Here is a 20,837-nt window from a genome sequence, read left to right on the forward strand (position 1 = left end):
GATTAATTACGTAATTCAAAGCAACAATCAAAGGGAAAATAATTATGATGCGTCTCGTCATCTGAATCAGTAAAGTGTCGATATTATCCATTAATTTGCATTAAAGTATTTTGGTTTTGTATGTTATATCCAAATTTTACTCGCATTACTTACTATGATTACATGAAAATGTATTACTCGCATGAAATTACATGAAAGTCATTGTTTCAATATATTCTTATAATTTTGGTTTTACTAGAAATTTAAGATCATGAGCCTGAATTTACAGCATAATGTGAAATATTTATGCGGAAAAAGATCAGTGTAAAAGATTTATAGAAAAAAAAGTTATTATTGAATGGTTGATTGAAATAAAATAAGCGAATAATAAAGATATAAGAATTATTCATTAAAAAAATAAATGGCACAGAATCACATAAAAGTAAATAATCTATATAAAAACTTTACCAAATTTTTCTATAGTAACTTCTTCAGATTTTTACATATGAAATCTCTATTGAATAAGAAAATAAATGAAAATACAAGTCTCTTATAGAAATTAGATTTGTATCATTGATCGGAATTAATTCTCTGAGCATATAGTTAACACAGTTTTCTTTAGAATTTGACTAAATAGGAAATACTGTAAAATAAACCTTTACTCACTAATGCAACTTTCACTCAATCAGTGGTAATAAATACTAGGAGTTTCTCTATCTGATTCAGTTCAGCCATAATTATATCTCTGTTTTACCTATTCTTTAAATTATTTTGTCTTGAATAAAAGATGTAAACCATAATTAGAAAATTATCGCATTCTAAACTAGTTTATGTATTACGTGTAATGTAAGCACTAATTAGATGTGAGCGCTAATTAGAAAATTATCACATTCTAGACTAGTTTATGTATTAAGTGTAATGTAAGCGCTAATTACATGTAAGCGCTAATTAGAAAATTATCGCATTCTAGACTATTGCGAATTGTGGCTACAAATTACAACAAAGTACGTCTTCATTTATATAAATATTTTTTATTAGATAATTCTATCAGTTTTTAACATTTCAGCTTGGGCTTTGTAGCTTTAAAATCTTTCCAGGGTATGATGTCGAATCAGAAAATTGTACACTTAGATCGACTTATCCCTTTTGTAATTGTCGATTCCGTGGTATTGAATATTGGAATTTCTGCCACGAAGATTGCAAAAACTAGCCTTCATCGAATAATCCCCTCAGTTTATTTGGGAAAAGAACGAACGAAACGATTTTAATAAAGGAAAAGCCGGTAAATATATATATAGATATATATATATATAAAAAACGAGAAAAAAGCGAGAAAGGTGAGTGGCTCGGCTCCAAATCATTAATCTCGGAAAGTAATAGCATCAACTTTTCATTCCCTATCCCCGGGGACGAGAAGCTTAGACTGCAATTCATTTGCCATCTCCCTCGGGTTCAATATAAGAAAGGAGCTTCTTGACACCTTTTCCCGATGATTGGTGTTTTTCACCTTGCAATAAACACCTTCTCAATCTCTTCGATTGTGTGGCAATTTTCTTAAAAGTCTTACGAACGTCTGTATCCGTTTTTATGCTTTTCCCTAGTTCTGCATGTGGTTCGCTCTAGATAAGCCAAAACTATCACTGTAACCAAACGCTACTACATATATTCAGTACGTTATTGAAACTAGAAGCATTCATTGAGTACCTGAATTTAATCTTTTGTTGGCGTTCGCAATTCTTGTTGAACTGAAAAATCTAATGCATCTTACATGTTTTACCATGTTTGAATAGACATAGCTATTTAAATAACATTCACTAATTTTCGTGCATCCGAGTTCGATAGCTTGTATTAGAAAAATGCATAGGGCTCAAGTTCTCCGTAAAATATAAAAAACTAACACCTTGGTCAAACTGCGCTAATTCAATGCGATTTTTTCGAAGTTTGAGAATAAGGATACATTCATGCATATCCTGTATTTGACTGTGCTTGAAAAGGTAAAGGAAGAGGCAGTATTCCAAAATTTTCGAATATCATTACAGTTTTGAGTTTAGTTGTAACAAAATTTGCGAACATTTGATAAAGAGGGGGAAATGTATTACTGCTTAAGCGACGCTGTGTTTGATAACAAATTAAGCACGCAAAATGTTCAGTTTTATTAAGTTCTGTTGCACGTAAGGTACGCATGTACGTATAGACAAACTGAATGCCTTTCCAAAGAAATGGTGTTATTTTATAATTGTTTAATTAATGTTAAAATAAAGCAACGTAGCTCAGATTGTCTCTTTATAACTAAATTTCAATAAATCAGATAACCATCTACTCACATGAATCCTGCATAGCTCACAAAGGACTTCAGATCCACAATCACAAGGGAAGCTATTTCATTTGAATCAAAAGTTTGACTTATGGCGTAACTTGCTGAAAGAAAAATTTCATGCTTAATTTATATCAGGTGAAATGTCTGGAATTCACTGGAAAAAAAAAAAAAAAGATTCACCAGTTTTCTTTGATTCATTGAATTGCAGTAATTCATATAATAGACGATCTCTTACAACTTACTATTTTTTAAGACTCTAGAATGAATAAATAAAGCGTTAATTACTTTACATAACCTCTGATATTTAAGTCCTTAATTTTATTGTAGAGCTTGTCTATTAGCTAGCTGAATAAAATTAGCTTATTAAAGTCACTTATTGCGAACTGAATTCTAAAATTAGTGTACCTGGAATCTCATTAGCCGTGAAATGCAGTTACTGAAATAATGCGGAAAATGATACTTCATTTTTAAGCAAGCAAATATTCAGCAATTTACAATATGTTTACATAGAAATTTTACAGCATTTAAAACTTTAAATTTTCTTTTCAAAATCTCTAAGCAAATTTTCTTTTTAAAATATAGTTAAATTTTTTCCCATAAACATTTTATCCCTTTTTTACATATTTTCTATTATGCTGATAGAGCTTCCTTCACCGTTCTTGATGCTTTAAAGGCGCGTTGTTTAACATCTCTGCAGTAAATGTCTTTATTCCTTCCCAGGAACTATATCTGTTTGCTCGAAAAGATAACAATTTGTGTTTCTAAATTTGGAATTTATAACTATTATATGGTATTAATTGAATATGAGTCAAACTTGGTTATTTATAAGTGAGAAGAACTCATTCAAACACATATTTCCATGCATTTTTGTGATACTCTTGGTACCCTTTCGTTATTTTCTTTCCTTACATAATGTATGGACAAAAAAAAAAAAAAAAAAAAAAAAAAAAAGCTAAAACCACTTTTAATAAATTCCTTTTCAGACACACTTGATTTTAAAACTGCTCTTGATCTAGTATTAAAAAATGAACAAAGAAAACCAACTTGGGGGAAAAGAAGAATGTGACATATTTTGCGTTTTGTCTCATGGAATTCCCTGGTTAAACATTTCGCTTGACCTCTGCTGGCGAGGGAAGGCTCCCCAAGAATGCAAAAGAGCTAAACAAAAAATGAAAACAAAAAGCGAGCACTATTAAAAAGCTCTTTAAAGGAGAAAGAAGTTAATTGTTTTCTAAGCGGTGCCTACCGACGACAACAAAAACAATCATAGCGTAAAAATGAATTAGTCTGGGACAAAATTTTAAAATATGGTCTCTGCGCTCGGTATTTCTAAGAAACAAATGTTGAAAAAGTGTACTTTTTTACGACGGCTTTTTTTAAAACTTTTTGTTAAGCAATTTGCCAAGAGTAACAATTAGTGTAAATACCGCAGCAAAAATCTGGAATTTCCTGCTCCCCCCTTTAAATAAAGAATGCCTGAAGAAAGAATTTCACTACATGCATGAAGATGACGAAAATAGGAAGGGAAATATGTGACAAACATATTTTTTTTTTTTTTTTTCTTTTTCCTGCTGTTTTTTACACTCTGCAAATCAATTGAATAACAAAAGTAAAAAATTATTCTCTGATAATATGAGACAATCTTTTTAAGGGTTTACTTTTTCTTGAGTAACAAATTTTTTAACAGATATTTAGATGAAAATTATAGAATGGTATTTGCACATAATTTCTCTCCATATAATACAGGGGCACATGTTTTTATTAGAACAGTTCTGGGTTCTCTTTAGATTTATAAGATAAATTATTCTCTGATAATATGAGACAATCTTTTTAAGGGGTTTACTTTTTCTTGAGTAACAAATTTTTTAACAGATATTTAGATGAAAATTATAGAATGGTATTTGCACATAATTTCTCTCCATATAATACAGGGGCACATGTTTTTATTAGAACAGTTCTGGGTTCTCTTTAGGAGAAGAAAGGAAATTAGGAAACTTAAATAAAAAGTGAACTTTAATGCTAGTGTAGTGTGTGTGTCTGTGCTATATACCGCAGCAAATATATATATATATATATTATTTTTATATTGTCTTTGATTTGTTTTTACAAAGTTTGCATTATTTATCTTTTTTTTATAATCTTCTATGTTTATTTCAACTTTACTTTGAATTCGATTTCATAATGACAATTTCCAATGTTTAATTTCTACAAATAATATAGTACTCAAATGCATAAACATGAAAGTGTCGGGGACGGTTACTCGAGTTAAATAGGATTTCTCTACAGTAATTGATATTTACTCCAAATTGAATTGACTAAAATGCTTCATAAGAATAAGTTCTTTGAGTATCAGCATTGGTTCATAATTCCTTCTATTTGCGGAAATATTTGGCCTGACTAGAATTGCCGGTTTGGCTTTAACTTATAACTCGAGTAAAGACGAAACACTTTCGTATTTACGTATTTTTATCAATTATTGTTCATTGAACGGGAGTTGGTTTGTTCCCCTTGAAAAGTCAACTAATTTCCGATCAATGACAATGATTACATGTTTTAATTTTTCCTTTTACATTTGAAATTTTATTCTTCGTGATGATTTAACTCCAGTCCCCGTTAAAGCATTATTAACATTTTGCTTTCAAATTACTTCAAAACATCTTTCAAAATATAACTTACCAGTATGGATTCACACTTTTAAAATAATTCTACTTTAATTAAACTTAGGAGATAATATAATCAATTAATCAATACTGTTTAGGAAATAAATTATATATATATATATATATATATATATATATTATACATTATTATTCATTTAATAAATGCTGTTTCATATTTACTGCCCTTGTTCCTGCCTTGTAAAAAATAAAAGTATATCGTACTTCGAGTTATAGGACAAAAACTTGGACATGAAATATTTGTTGAAGAACGTTAAGTCCACTACAATTCAATCAATGAATTTATTGTCAACCTTTTGAACATTAATTCAAGTAGGTTTAACTTTATGCCTGAAATTTTCAAAAGAGCGTAAAATAGCGACAAAACTTTTAAAAATCTTGATAAAGTTTTCAATTATTTGAGATTTTTCTATATTTCATTTGATAATTGAGATTCCCATTATTATTTGAGACATTATTAGAAGTTGTCGTTGCTAGTTTCGTTTGTTTTTAAGAAGCTGAATTCTTAAATAAAAAAAAGATAGCGTATTTAATGCTTTGTGTTTAATTTAAGATCTATTAGTTTAATTTTAATACTATGCTCAGTGTATTTGATTATCAAAATGAAAACAGAATAAAATTACCAATGCATGTGATTGTTGTTGTTCTGGCTTCAGCAAAGAATCCAAAACTTAATGCATCAAACTGGATTCATTGCGTGAATGGAATAATTTTATCATTTACGTCCACAGCACTCAAATTGTCGGGAAAATGTATGATGTGACAGAAAATCTTTATTTGCTTGCATGTAAAAGGGACAGGTGCATTATCTTCAATATGCATCAACATTGGTTTGACTAGAATAATTTAGTAGGTGTATAAATAAATACAAAGCATCAAACATTCTACACTGTTTTTTTTTTATAGTGAACATAACTATTTTCTGATTTATAAAAATGTTTCCTGATGAAAATTTTGCTTCTAAAGAAGAAAATAGAAATCTTTCTGACTTACATACTTATGAAGAAAAAGAATGCATATCTAAAATTTCGTAAATGGTTAATTTTAATGCATCAGAATTTCCAACTCATTTCAAACATTTACGTTTCAGATAATGAAAATCATATAAACAAAAGCTAACTATTTAACAGAGCATTGTTATCGTAAACGTAAAGCAGTGTACCTACGTCAAAATATTTTGAGAATAGCATAGTTCTATGGTTAAAAAATTTCAGTTTTATTTCAGATTTAAAGTGTGAGTGTAATTACGTTTCTGTGAATATTTAAGTGAATTTCCATTGGCAGACTAGAGCCCCTCTTTGTATAAAACTAATTTCAGGAGATCAGATTCCGGAGATTCAGATTTTCAGGAGATTGCTTACATCCGTATGACTGAAAATAATGGCTAATCTTCTTCCGAATTTCCGAGTTCTTCTGAGTTCTGTTATGGCAGTTGACTAGATTCTGAGCTGTTAGATCAAGCCAGGTAGAGCATGTGGCTATGTCTCATTTTCATAAGCTTCGCTACGAATAACTATTTCTCTTTCTGTCTTGTTTTAGACAGTACATATTTTGAATGCAATAAAGTTAAAAATTTTCCTTTAAATTTTTTTTTAAAGAAAGAATTACTTTTTTTATTCCTTTTACTTTACTGAAAAGAATATCCTACGAATTAAGTTATAAAAACTCACAATGAAAATTGCTGCAATTTAAATAAATGAATATTTACGAAAAGAGAATTTACTCGAAATATATAAGAAAAAAAGCTCATACTACCTACAAATAATCTATTTTCATAAAACTAAAACTATCTGTTTCTAATGTCTTTTACATCATAATGTATGCTGTTGCCTTTAAAATAATAAAGCAGTGGAAAAAGTATCAGCTTAAAAGAGAAACAAGTGGAGATGGTTGGGTTCAGCTTACTGAATCAATGTTATTTTCCTCAGAAATTTTCAATTTAACTAAATTCGATTAAACGGGTTCTAATTATCTAATTATCGCATCTGTGAAAGATTTCATTCTGTACAGTAACAAGATTGTGCATACGTTCATATGTTATTTTAATATTCGCATAAATGAGGCGATGGACAAAATAACTTTTTCAAAAAAAAAAAAAAAAAAAAAAAAAAGAGAGAGAGAGAGAGAGATGGGAAAAGTCGCAAAATTGGAAGAAATAAAATTCTTAATAAAAAATTATAAGAAAACCTGAAAAGAATCAAACTTTTTCAAAGTGCCCAAAGCAGGGATGCAGAACATCCTTTCCTGCCATTGAAGGATGTAAAAAATACTTTGCAACAGGAACGAAGATAAGATATCTAACTGCGCAACAACTGTTTTTTTTTCCGTTTAATGATTGAATAAATGATGCCAATATTTTCATACGAAAGTTTACAGAATGTTCATGTTAAGCAGTCAAAAATGTGAAAATAAACGCTTATCTGGTATAAATGAAGTTTTCGCGAAAATTGAAACAAATGTTGGCTAATATAAGATACCGGATTTCCTTCACTTTTCTTAAATAATTAATTTATTATAAAAAGTTGCATTGATTTTTTAAAAAATATACAACCCTATTTCTCTACAAAAAATTTTCCACGGTTTCTTCCGTTTTGAAATTATTCACCACTAATGCTAATAGCTTTCGCGAAACATGACTTTGTACCAGTTTAACTAAATCAGGCTACTGGCTTAATTAGTACTTTAAGCTGAATGTATTTTGTCTTCAAAATTAAAATTTTCACCATACTGATTACGGGAAGACGTCTTAGTTGCAGAATAGGTGCTGATTATATGCATTATTTTGAGCGTAAGTTTTCTCAGACCCTGGTCACTTTTCAGTCATTCTGTAAACGACTTTCTCATTTTGTGGTGTTGGAAGAATGATGCTGATAATGAATCATAAATTATGAAATCGATGCATATTCTAAATAAATTGATATATGAATCTTTTCTTTGCGTTCTCGTAAAAAGAGAATAAGCAGAGTTATCCACTTTAGCATATAAAAAAAACCTTTTTCAGTAGACTGACCTGAAAATTTGACTCGCCTTCAAACAAGGTAACTAGTACGTTTTTCAAGTTCACTTTCCTCTCTTTTAAGACTTCTGAATTTCATTGCACATTGACATTCATTTCTTAAGCTCCGTTTTTATTTTCAGTCATTTTCGTTTATAATTTCCTGATCGATTTAATAGAACCTACTTTCAAAAGAAACACGGCGTTTCTCTATTTCTTTCTGTAATTCGTATGAAACAAAATTTTTTTTCACATACGCTGCATTTATTCACATTATTAAAAAAAAAACCAGCTTTATCCTTTGGAAGACTTATTTTCCAGTCACCAATTCTACGGGCAGTTTTCGGGATTTTACAGTACTGTAATCTGCTTTGCATTGACCCAACCGAAAGAACAACGGGTAACGGACTTATGTTAGAAAACTAGAAACTGTCGAATATCACATTTCTAAGTATTCGAAACAAACGCAATGTCCTCTTTATTTCGCTGATCCAAAAGTAATCCCAAAAAATCCAGGATAAAGTTTATCTTTTGAGCATATCATACCCTTAAAAAATGTTGGATCTTAAAAGATGTAGGATTTAATTTTTGATAATTTTGCTTTCCGTTTCATGTTTTCCGTTTTCGTCGTACTATTGTTTCACATTACAAGATACTTCAGCTTTCACTGCAGATTGGCTTAGTCATGCATTCGCATTCGCTATTGACTTAAAGAATTGTTGCCTCTCTCATTTACAAGGTAGCCAGCAAGAAAGCCAGTAGGCAGTAACTATAAGAATTTATAGCTCCTTTTTTATTTATTCTTGTTAAAGCATAAACTCTTTCGTAATCATCTAAGGAGTTACATTTCCTTATTCTGAGCATCAAAATGCCATCTATTCGCAAATTATCCGTTTAACGAAAGCAAGAAACGAAATTATCCGTTTAACGAAAGATTTTAATCAATAGGATACATAAATATCTACAAGTATGTTACATTTCAATCCAAAACAATGACTCTTTTGGGTTAATAAATTTGGAAGAAATTCTATAGTTGAGACTCACCCAAATACACACTATGACATTTAATACTGAATCTGAAAAAATTTGTCAATAATCCTTTTTTTTTTTTTTTTTTTTTTTTTTTTTTTTTTTAATCACTTACATATCTCGTATTTAAATTCAGCAGGAAATCTGGCGAATCATCCGCCCGCAAGTATTTCAGTTTGATTATGTTTGATATCAATCTCTTTCGTGGATTTTTATACCAGTCTTCTTTAATTTTAAATAACCGGTTAATGCATTTTCATAATTATTATAAGATGGATGTATAATGCAGTTGTTATTATAATATGCATTATGTTTATTACAGGTCCCAGATCGAGACGTCTCAAAAAGAAAGAAAAGAAACCCGATGAAAAACGGCCTCGAACAGCTTTCTCGGCAGAGCAACTTTCACGACTGAAGCAAGAGTTCCAGGAGAACCGTTACTTAACAGAAAAGCGAAGAATGGATTTGGCTCGAGATTTGAAATTAAATGAAAGCCAAATAAAGATATGGTTTCAGAATCGACGAGCAAAATTAAAAAAAAATAATCCTACGAGAAATCCTTTGGCTCTTCAACTGATGGCTCAGGGACTCTACAACCACAGCACCATTCCCTTGAGAGACGATGACGATGATGACGAAAGGCCCAAGTCGTCATCGTCCTCCTAAGTCGTCAGTAGTAATCGCCTTCCTCTGCGTTAGCAACAGAACTTGTCCAAATTAAGACTACAATTATCCAGGATATTTGTATGTCAAATCATATGACGGAAAAAAAAAAGTTTCCGTTTTAAAATGGTGTCCTCTGCTTCTTCTGATAATTTTTGTCAGATTTTTTATAATTAAAACATGTATTACGTTATATACCTTTAAAATAGTTCTGCTGATTTTCTGCTCTTCTGCTGGTTACATAATGTTCGTGATAATCTGTAGAAAATAAGCCACAGAAGCTATAAATATGACATTATATGAAATACAACTCAGAATTTCATAATAAACAAGGTACTAATAATAATTCAGTAGCCATTCTAAAAATAAGATTTGAAATTTCTAGTCGCTGTTATCTAGTTATGCACTATGCTTTAATCTTAATGTTGAATGACAAATTAAGAATTCTCCAATCATTCGAGAAATATAAATTCTGAAATCGGAATAAATATTGCATATGAGCAAGTTAAAATAATCGTTTAATCACAGAATCTTCAGATTAGCTCAGAGAAGCCATAAATATTTAAAATGATCAAAATAATTATTTCCTTTTTGTAGATCCTTGACATAATTCTCATGCTTTTAACTGCCATTTTTCACCTAATTCATGGCCCCAGCGCCCGACTGTGCAATGAAAATGGAAATCCTTAAATACCAGAAAAGAATTCACCCTGCGATGCGTCGGAGGGCGATTACTACTTCTATCGAGGGGACTTTTGTACAGTAGCTTTCATAGGCTGACAAACGAACTCTCAGGTCTCTGTGATTACCCACCGCGTCACTTGCACTTCAATAGAAAACCACCGCACGGCCTGGTGCCGATAATGCCTTCGGGAGAACAATTTCTGTACAGTTCTTACTTTATATGGAATGTCAGCTAATTCCCTTGAATTTCCTTTCCATGCAAATTCACTCCCTGTGGTTATTCTAGGGAATTTTGGTGACTGTAGATTTCCGAAGCTATTACCAAAAAACTTTATTGCAAACCAGGACAATGTCAGTATAACAGACTATTTTTCATTCAAAACCTGATGGTGAATGTGATATTTCATGACTGGTCTCTGCATTTTCCAAGGCTTCTTCGACTTAAATTCCAGACATAATCGACTCTTTTATTTATTCTTCGTCATTCTGTCGGTATGCACATTACATGCCCTGTCAAGCCAGTCACTGTATTTAGCCCGTAGACGAAAGTTATTTATGAAGTACCATAAGCATCGCCACCACACATCCTAACTTGTGCCGTTCCACGACATTTATGTTCAGAAGTTCCTTTGTAAAGACAATTAGTACCGTTACCTTCCAGAGGCTTTACGAAATCGAGTTTCGGTGTTTCCTAATATAGACTGATTAGACAATTATCTCTCCCAAAGAATTTGAATTCTTTATCTACGTGGACCGTAGCTAGTTAAGAAGGAATCTTAGGTATATTTCATGTACTTCTTTTTACATTTTCCTTCAACGGGACGATTCTAGGTCTTCCAAAGATCTGATTTATCAACCGAAACTTACGCTTTATCTTAATACATTGAAAACGAGTATTTCAGGGCCTAGTAATGATATAGGAGAATCCATTTTTTTCACATTACGTTTTTCTTCCTACCGGTTCCGTTAGTTAAGAAGTTATCTAATTATTAATTACCGAAGTTCAGTTAATTAAGAAATAAATGCTGTAGGACGTATATTATTCGTAACAGTTCTTACTTTTATGTATATATCTACCTTACACTGATTTCTGAAGAGTAACTATTACGTCAGTTTTTCTAGAGAAATTTTTTAGTTAGTTTCTGTTTAGTAAAGCTTATGACAACAACATAATCTTCAGTTCAATTTTAATTTTAAAAATAAGCATTGAAAACATCCTAGAATCGTCACATATATATAAAAGACTTTCCAGTATTAGTATGCTAGTGAAAAAGCTTTGAATTAATAAGTGATTAAACTAAAAAAAATTGCTTTATAAGTATTGCTTTCAAATGTTTAATTGATAAATATGTGCTTCAGATTCTTACTTAATGTAGCTACGGTTCTTCTTTTCTTCAATCACTTTTTTCGTTAAAAATGGAAAAAGAACTTGCATCATGGCCTAGAAAATAAGTGTATAGAACTTTATTATAGAAAAAGGGAGAGTAATCAGAAAATCTGAAGCATTGACGACTCTGAAAATATTTATTCGAAAACTATTTAGACGATAAAAATCTGATGTTTCACAAGATTAGCGAATCATGATTTTTTTTTTTTTTTCCTGAGAGAATTGTTAATTTACTACTGTTTCATTTCTAGTGTACAGATAAGAAATTTTTATGTGATCTGGAATAAACTTCTCACAAACTCATTGACGTGTCACTTCCTTTCACAGATGACACCCGATCGGCCACAAGCAGTCGTATTTCAAATCGCCCAAGCCAATTACCGAGTCGCGGCTTCGCGACACTCGACGCCATTACACAGCCATTAACTGTTTCCCATAATTTGGCTCCTTAATGCTGTCTTGGCGTATACTTAGAAAGATACATTTTCTGCACCCGATCCCAATTTAGGACTTTGATGTTTACCGCAAAGGAAGAGCCATTACAATTGCCAGTTCTCGGTAAAATTCCACACAAAGAAATATTGTTTTGGATTTTTAAAAGTTTACTTATCACTCTTTTTTACCATTTTTTCTTTTTAAGTTTAAGGAAAATTTTTTCTTAAAATTGAATTTTAATTATTTTCAATAATCCATCTTTTCAAATCAGTAACTTCAGAAATTCACTCTGAAATATACGAGAAGCTCCAAAATGACTTTTGTTTTGCTTATTATACCTCTTTTGCTATTTTACAAAATGCTAATTTCAGTATCTTATTATCGTATGAATTTACACAGGCACTCTTTACATTTATTACCTTATTTTAATTTTTGGACCAAAGCGGTGCAATTTGAGATGCAAGCAAAGATGAAATAGTGCAATAAAAATTCAATAAACATGCAAAATATATTTTGTAAGCAATTACAATAATTGCTAAACATATTAAAATACATTCTGCATACAATTCTTAAATATAAGTTAAAAACTTTTCTCACGTGCGTCATATGAAAAAAGCTCTACACCGAAAGAAAATATACGCAGCTTAATATGAGTTTGATGCCTTTGCATATTTGATATACTACTTACATTTTTACCAAAATTATCTATTTGAAGAATGCATTACTACTTTTTCATGCATTGTTCACATAGTAGCCATAATTCCAAGTTTATAGAAAACACAGGATCAATACAGTTGGATGACATTAACTCATGTACACCCAGATAAGACTGAATTACTTTGCGGATTTTGTACTTTTTAATTTCTTACTTAAACTATAGTGCTATTTTATGTAATATTTGATTTGTATTGCACAACAAATTTAAATTTTAAAAGTCGTGTTATATCAAAACTGAAACCAGTCAGCGAATTAAAAACATACGCAGACATACACATACTTTTTTATTCATAAGAAATAAGGCAGACAATTGAATGATAGAGATTAAGATTAAATACATCATATACTCATATTTCAGCATTGTAGATGGAAAATGGATAAAAATTGAGTCTTGTAAGGTATAATATGAGATTAAAATTAATTAAATTCATAAATTTAATTTGTTAAACATTAATTCTGAATCCTTTCAGATTTTTTACTATACTTAATTTTTTTTTTTTTTTTTTGTTGGCTTTTGTGTGTTTTTTCAATAACTAGCAATCTTTTAAAATATCTGACTACTTACTATTAATTAAGCCCCCGGTTACTTCCTAAATGTTATGTGTAGGATTCTGAGTATTTTAAGTTTTATTTTTATTTCACTTTTCTTATTCTTGATAGTTTAGTTATAGCTTAGCTTAATTTATACAGTTTATAGTCTTTTTCTGCTTCCAAAGCATTTAACATTCAGAAAGGAAATTTAATAAAATAATGTTTCTTCATATGTATACTAAAAGAAATACAATATAAAAAGATAATGTGTTACAAAACAAATAATATATGAAAGTATATAAAAGAATATTCGATTATTTCCTAAGCGTAAATACATAATTTTTTCCCTTAGAAATTACATAACTGCATATGTTCATCTTTATATATCTTATAACAAGTTTACACTATTATTTCATTATACTTCCTCGGATTTTAGGTGCTGAATTGGAAGCATTTTTATTTAATTCTACCTGATATCATTTTAAAAAGTATAAACATAATAAACGTGCACTCACTGAAATACATACTTTATTGAAATGTTTGAAACTGTAAAAACTAATTTTCGTGTGGACTATATTGCACGCTAAAATCAAAATCTAAATATCTTGAATTTCTTTCTTATTTGCAGAATACAAGAGTTATGAGGTAAATTTGCCAACCAATTATTTACAAACTATTTGTGAGCCTTTTACGTGAAGTATGAAGTTTAATCGAAAACCAAAGCTTGGCACTTTGCTATTAATTACAGCTCATACCAGTTGACTCTCTTTGTTCATAAGCATGCTACCTAAATTATTTTGCTAAATTATGTAGCTGAAGAGACAATTTACACTGAGTGCCGCAATTATGAAGTTTGCAAACGGCTTATTGAAAGTTCATATTCTTAGATTTTTAGCCAAATACGTTTTTACTTTCAGATTTATGTCAAATAGCTTTTCATATCTCCCTAAGCAGAAGAGATGACGCTGTTCTAAAAAATTATTAATTTTTGAAGATGAATAACTGCAGTGACCATAAGAGTAATATGCAGATTATCTCAAACCGAGGAAACGAGGGATTTTAAAACATTATCGATTTCAGCAACTTGGTTCTTCACTAAACCTGCAATATCATGCTTAAAAAATGAAATAAAATAAAATCTGAAAAATCTGTGGCAATTGGCTGAACAAAACTGATTTACAGAGAAGAAAAGAACAATATTTTACACTTTCCATAGTATGCTGATTTATTAATAAGGAAAGAATACTGTATAGATAATTTCAAACTTGGCTTTGATCAAATTTTAGCACAGCAAATGATTGTTATTTTTCTTGATAGAAGTGCCTTTCACAGAGCTTTATGCTTAAAACAAGCAATATTATACTGAATTATTGATATGCTTAAAACAAGCAATAATTATACTGAATTATTGATTATTAAACTAAATTAATGATACGAATGCGATGTCATCGAGCTTGTAAAAGAAAAACAACGCAATGATGAGTTATGCACACTAAGAAATTTTGACAAGAAATTCCTTATGAAGAAATTGATTACCTTATCATATGAATAATATAAAATTGTTTTTTAAAAATTAATTTTTGAAAGTTTTGAAGACGAATATTAAATAATATTACGAGTATGTTTGACAGGAAATCTAGAAAACCTAAAAAATAGGAAAACTTAGACATACATCTTATTACTCCGCAAATCGTTCTGCCTCATTGCGTAAAAGCAATAATTAATAAATTTGCATATGCTTCAAACTTTCAAGAATAAAATTGGAGGTTTCATTCACTCGCTTTTAGTTTAAATTAAAAACATCGTCAATTCAAAGTGTTCGCTATTTGTAAGATCTTCAGCTAGAACAAGCAAAATCCTGCAATTGAAAAGAAAACAGATTGTACTTCAAAACTGTTTCTTACGTCACAGTTTTACTGAGTTAATTCTAATCAACGTTAAGAGTTCGCGTGTCTTTTGCTTCCGAAACCGAACGCTTTTGTTCAGCCAATTCGTCGACGGCGAGCGAATTAAGTAACGCTATATCCACTTAGAGAGCGCGTTCAGGTGGTAAGAGGACATGACTAGCACACGTAATGGCTCTTTAGAAACAAAACGCTCCCATTTTTAGAGAGTGATGATCGACATGAAAGCGTATATCAGCCACAAAATTGCCACTCGTCTTACTTCCTCATTATTTTCTGGAAAGACATTGCATCACAAGAAACATAATTATTTATCGGGAAACATGTAATGAATAACACAGGTAAATTATACTATTGGAATATTTTTGCAATGATAGCTTCGAAATATGCTGCTGACTATATGCTTTGAACATTCATGTCTGATAATTGGGACAGAATAACAGTGAAGAATCTGATTACTTCTAAATAACATAAAAAGTGCAGATCAAAAGCATAATTATATACTATTAGGGAGAGAACATTTCATATAGATGCACCTAAGGATTGATGTTCATGTAAGTAAAATTGTTTCACACGGATACAGTTCTCATATTTTACCTGTACTTTTTTAACAAAATTATTTTTTCCGTATTTTGTTGGATTAAGTCTGCTAACAGTTAACCAATTCAGACATTTCTGCCGATTAATTTATTTTTTCCTTACAGAAGCGGTGATTAACTCTTTAAATATCATAAAATATCACAGATTTTTTTAGAATCACAGATATTATGTTTGCTAAATTTCTTAAAATTCTTATCTGGAATTTTTTTACGATAAATCTGTGGTAAAAACAATAGCAAAGTTTAAAAGAAATACCTGTTAATTTTTTTAAAATATTTTTTAGCATTTGGTAATACAAAGCATGATTTTAAAATGATGCTTTTAAGCAGTAAACATCTAACGTCACATATTAAATATTATACGAGGACATAAGGTGCTGATTATTTTTAAAAAGCCATGTAGCAGAAATACCATAACATTACGTAGGTAATATTTCTCAGCATTAGAAAATGCATTATCAGAGAATATTTATTATTAGAAATGAATAGAATATGTATCATAAAAGAACGTATTATTACAAAATGTGCTGAAATGAGAGTTAATTAGTCGTAGGACTAGAATAAATACTAATAATGTTTTTTCAATGACGATAAGAATACTTTGTCAGTTGCTTCGTGATAAATGAAACATAAGACATGCTGTTGATGCTTGCATCAGTACCCGTATAGTAATATTTCTTACAATGCCGACAAAAAATTCATTGCTAGTTGTCTGGAGTTACATGAAATGCAAAACGCATTAGTAGTGTGCTTCAAACATTTCAGTAGCCTTTTAGCATAAGTACTACATTTCAACTTAAAGGATCAAAGATAACATGATTTTTTTCGAAATTCACTTAGTATTTGGACTAAACTGAGAATATTTTATTCAAGAATTTAGACTCCTAGAGCAGTTACAATAAATAAAATTGGTAATTCATGAAAAAAAAATTAGTTACCAATACTCGGCGATGAAAATGGAATAAGGATGATGAATGTATTAAAGATAAAGACAGACATTATTTGGACAGAATTCAGAATGTTTCTTGGAGTAAGCCTTTCTTTACATTTATGTAAAAAAAAGGACAATAGAATTCAAAATAAAATAATTATATAGTAAAGAAATAGCATTCAAGTCATAATAAATTAATTTCCAAAAGGATTGTATTATTATTGTATTATAAAGAAATTTTTAGAAGTCTGGAACTTTTTTTAAATTTAAGGTGACCTAGAATAGGAATCTTGGTTACTAGAATACTAAATGATTTTAAGCCAGATAAATAATCTTTTAAAAGAGGTAGAAATAAAAACTCGCAGCTTACAGCCGAGGCTCTATCTCCGATTTCGCCGGAGTTTTAAATGCAATCAAAGAGCACAAGGTCATCTATACTAAAATAATTATAAAAGTAGTTATAAGATAATAAACATTAAAATAGCTGCAGGCCTTCTAACAATATGCGCTATCCATTAATTAGCTTTAATTAACGAAAGCCCTTAATGAGTAAATCATCTGACATTAATTTAACATACTCGCTTTTTTCTATTCTGATTATACTACTCTACTGGTAGGAAAAAAAATCGCTTTTTGTTAAGTCCCCTTCATACTTAAGCAAAATATTCGCACAAAACAAAATTAGTCACCGAGATAGGGGCATTAGACCCGGCGTTTCTAAGCTTCGTGTGACAACTAAGTAAGGGTAACTTAGAAAAGACAATTTTTTTTTTTAAATTTCAAATTTTGGTTTTTACATGTGACAGATATTCAAACCATAAAATGGGATTTTTTTTTGTACATTACTATCAATTTTATGGTACAAATAAATTTTAATAACATACCCTAACCTGCCGTACTCATGACCTCAGGGGTAGGAATTGGAACATTAGCGTTCTGCCAAAAATTTGCATAATATTGGAAAAGCACATCTGACAAGAGACATATTCCCTCTTAAAAGTCTGTTCTCATAGAAATGTATATTATGGAGAAATTTCGCCTTCTTACACCTTTATAAAAAGTGTGAAAATATTGTACAAGGAATGTTGCTCTAGGCGTCTATATCTTAGCTATCTTAACTATATCTTATAATAAAGATTTAGAAAAAAAAGCAACTTCGTGGCTTCGGAACAAGATCAAAGCTTTCCCTGAATATTTCTTTCCTCTAAACCACATTAAAGTTTTTCAGATATAAGGGCATTAAAGTAACAACTAATGTAACGTATTAATTAATATAGTTTCTGTATTTAATTTACATTGCATTTAGTTTAAATTATTATATGTTTTAAATTATGAATGTGCGGACACATACCATACGCGTTCACATTATTCTCCGATGTTTTAGTCTCATAATTCAGCATAATTACCTCACAGTTATCGCAGATTAATTCAAAATAACAAGAACTCTATCATTTGAAAGCATTTTGCCAGTATGAAAATTTTACACGAAGTCAATTCGTAGCAACGAGTTGCCAAGGCCTTCGATTGAAAAATATTGCATTTATGCAATGTAATGGAAATAAATTGCCAAAGAATCATTACTTTAATTGTGATCTCAAACCGCAATATCTCAAACCTCAAGCATATTCTGTGAAAACAAAACCTCTCGCCACCGAATGAAAACATCCCAAATTATCTCAGCATATATGAATTCAATTACTTGTTTTTGCCCTGCACGCTTCTTGAAAGTATTGAAGTCTCCATGACAGCAACCTTGTTGGAAGCAATCATAAAATTCAAGAGAGATATATTCATCAGCACGCAGTAACTTGCATGTTGTCAATGACTGTATTCCTCTCTCGATTCGACAAGACAGCTTTTGTCATTTCCACCATATATCAAATTAATGTGCACGCGAAACACGTACAAGTAAGTAATCGTATAGAACATCTGCAGAAAAAGATACGCATAAGAAGTTTAAAAATGGGTGAACAGAAAGTATCTCATATACCGGGTGATGACAAGCCCTTAATGAGAAGGAGAATGAGGAATGTGCGTTTAAGGTCTCACTTTAATGGCCTTGTTTACTTTGAAGCGCGTTACTGATCCACAAACAGATGTTTTTGGCAGTCAACTCCCTGATCGACAGAGCTTAGAGTAAGTAGGAGAGTGACACTGTTAGCGAAGGAGGCTAGAAAAAAAGAGAGAAAAAAGTTCTTAAACTTTAGGTAAATAAATGGTAAAGTAGCTGATAAACAAAGGTAATAAAGTAGGACGTTTGATAGATATTTATCTGTAATACGCATTAACTGTTTCGATTAACAATCTCTAAAAAAGATTTGAAGTTAAATTCATATGCCATTCATATTAACTTCTCAGCAGCTAATTCAGTTATGAGTGATTATTATTATTTTTTTATAAAACCGATCATTAAGCGAACAGGTAAGGGTTCGGAGGTCAGCAGTATGTTGAGCTGGCTGCTCGTATATTTTTGCGATTATTTTCATATATTAGAGTGTGCAGAAACCAGTTGCCCCTTGGAGAGTCCTCGAGCAAAATATCTCATCTCAGGCAGATAGCCCTTGCATTATGTAAAAACTTCAGACAGATATTTCAAATAAAAATTACTAACCTATGGGCTTTAAAAACAAATATTAAATCCATAAATGTTCATGCGCTTTCGTATATACAGTAGTGCAGATCCCCTTGTAAACAGAAAATGCGATTTTTCTAATTATTTAGTCATAACATGCGGCCCATTCGTTTAACTAGGGCACGAAATCCGAGTAGTTCTGATGGACAGAAGAGTTAGAATCATTAAGTCTAGGAGTATAGTTTTAAAAACTGAAGCAATTCAAACTTGATTTTTACCGTTTCTTTTCATAGGTGGAAAAGGTGTTTTAATTTAAATCCAAGGCTTAAACTGACTTTTAAAATTTTTTATACGATTTTATTTATAAAAATTAAAATTTTCAAAAATAGACAATGAGAATAAATCTTTAATTGAAAACACAACGTTTTGTTTACTTGCTCCTGCAAGGCGTGAGAGCAGGTTGTGATGAAAAAGTATCACTTCTTGCTCTCCTATTAGTAAAATGAGCGTCACATTCAGGAATTTTCAAGTTTTCTACTAAGTCTTGTTCTAATATTTTAAGTAGTTTTCACAGTAGTATTAAAATAAAATAAAAAATGCTACGACAATTGAGAAATTCGCAATTACTAAATGTCATAAATTTTTAAAAGAGCCAAATTTTATTTATACTGTGCGCTTATAAATACCTTCATTTCGAAATCCAAATAAACAGAGTAATTATTTTCCACTTAATGATTTCCCAATGCATCTAATTTTACAACAGGATTAAGATTACTTTGAAAACTCTCTCTTGTTCCGCTTCTGTCGTGTAATTTTATCAATTCAGCTAATACAAGCTTCACTGCACAAGAATTTATGTTAAATAAGAATCAAAGCACTTTGTTAAAGCAACTACGAGGATAAAACAGAGCCCTATTTTATACAAACCTTCCTAAGGGTTCATTATATGTTGCCTTTCCTGCAAAAGCATCAAATTCGTACCCCCGTAAAATAATTATCTTTCAAAATTTAATTAAAAAAACAAGGTAAAATAAAGAAAGAAATGGAAAAAACAGAAGAAAAAGGGTCATTAGCGACGGCTTTAATCCCTTATTCTCTAACTAATGCAAACATTATGTACAACGCTGAGAGTTAATGCCTCCTGTGATAGTTGCGATATTTAAGTAATAATGCCAACCAGACCATACTATCTAAGAGAAGGGAATGAATGCGGCACCATATAATTTCTGTTTACTCTTTGAACACGAACACAATTTACATTCAACAAAGATACTACGCAGACAGAAACTACGTGGACCAAAAGTTCATCACGAATAAACATATATTTATATGTTCAACATAAATATTGATATAGCATTATTTCCATTTAGAATCCAGTTCATGTATTGTAAAAATATTCAATTACAATAACATCTA

General features: G+C 30.5%; 1 protein-coding gene across 2 annotated transcripts in view; it reads left to right on the forward strand.

The window, feature by feature from the left end:
* Positions 1–12,035, forward strand: part of LOC118189003 (homeobox protein engrailed-1a-like) — a 103,745-nt gene extending 91,710 nt beyond the window's left edge. For both annotated transcript variants that reach the window (XM_035359533.2, XM_035359534.2), the window contains one exon: positions 9,321–12,035. In XM_035359533.2, coding sequence (XP_035215424.1) covers positions 9,321–9,664 — 344 coding nt within the window. In that variant the 3' untranslated portion in view covers positions 9,665–12,035. The remainder of the gene's footprint in view (positions 1–9,320) is intronic.
* Positions 12,036–20,837: the final 8,802 nt, after the last annotated feature.

The sequence above is a fragment of the Stegodyphus dumicola genome, chromosome X1, assembly GCF_044657685.1.
Source record: "Stegodyphus dumicola isolate Sdum_Otavi_A_Nest chromosome X1, ASM4465768v1".
NCBI classification, from domain to species: domain Eukaryota; kingdom Metazoa; phylum Arthropoda; class Arachnida; order Araneae; family Eresidae; genus Stegodyphus; species Stegodyphus dumicola.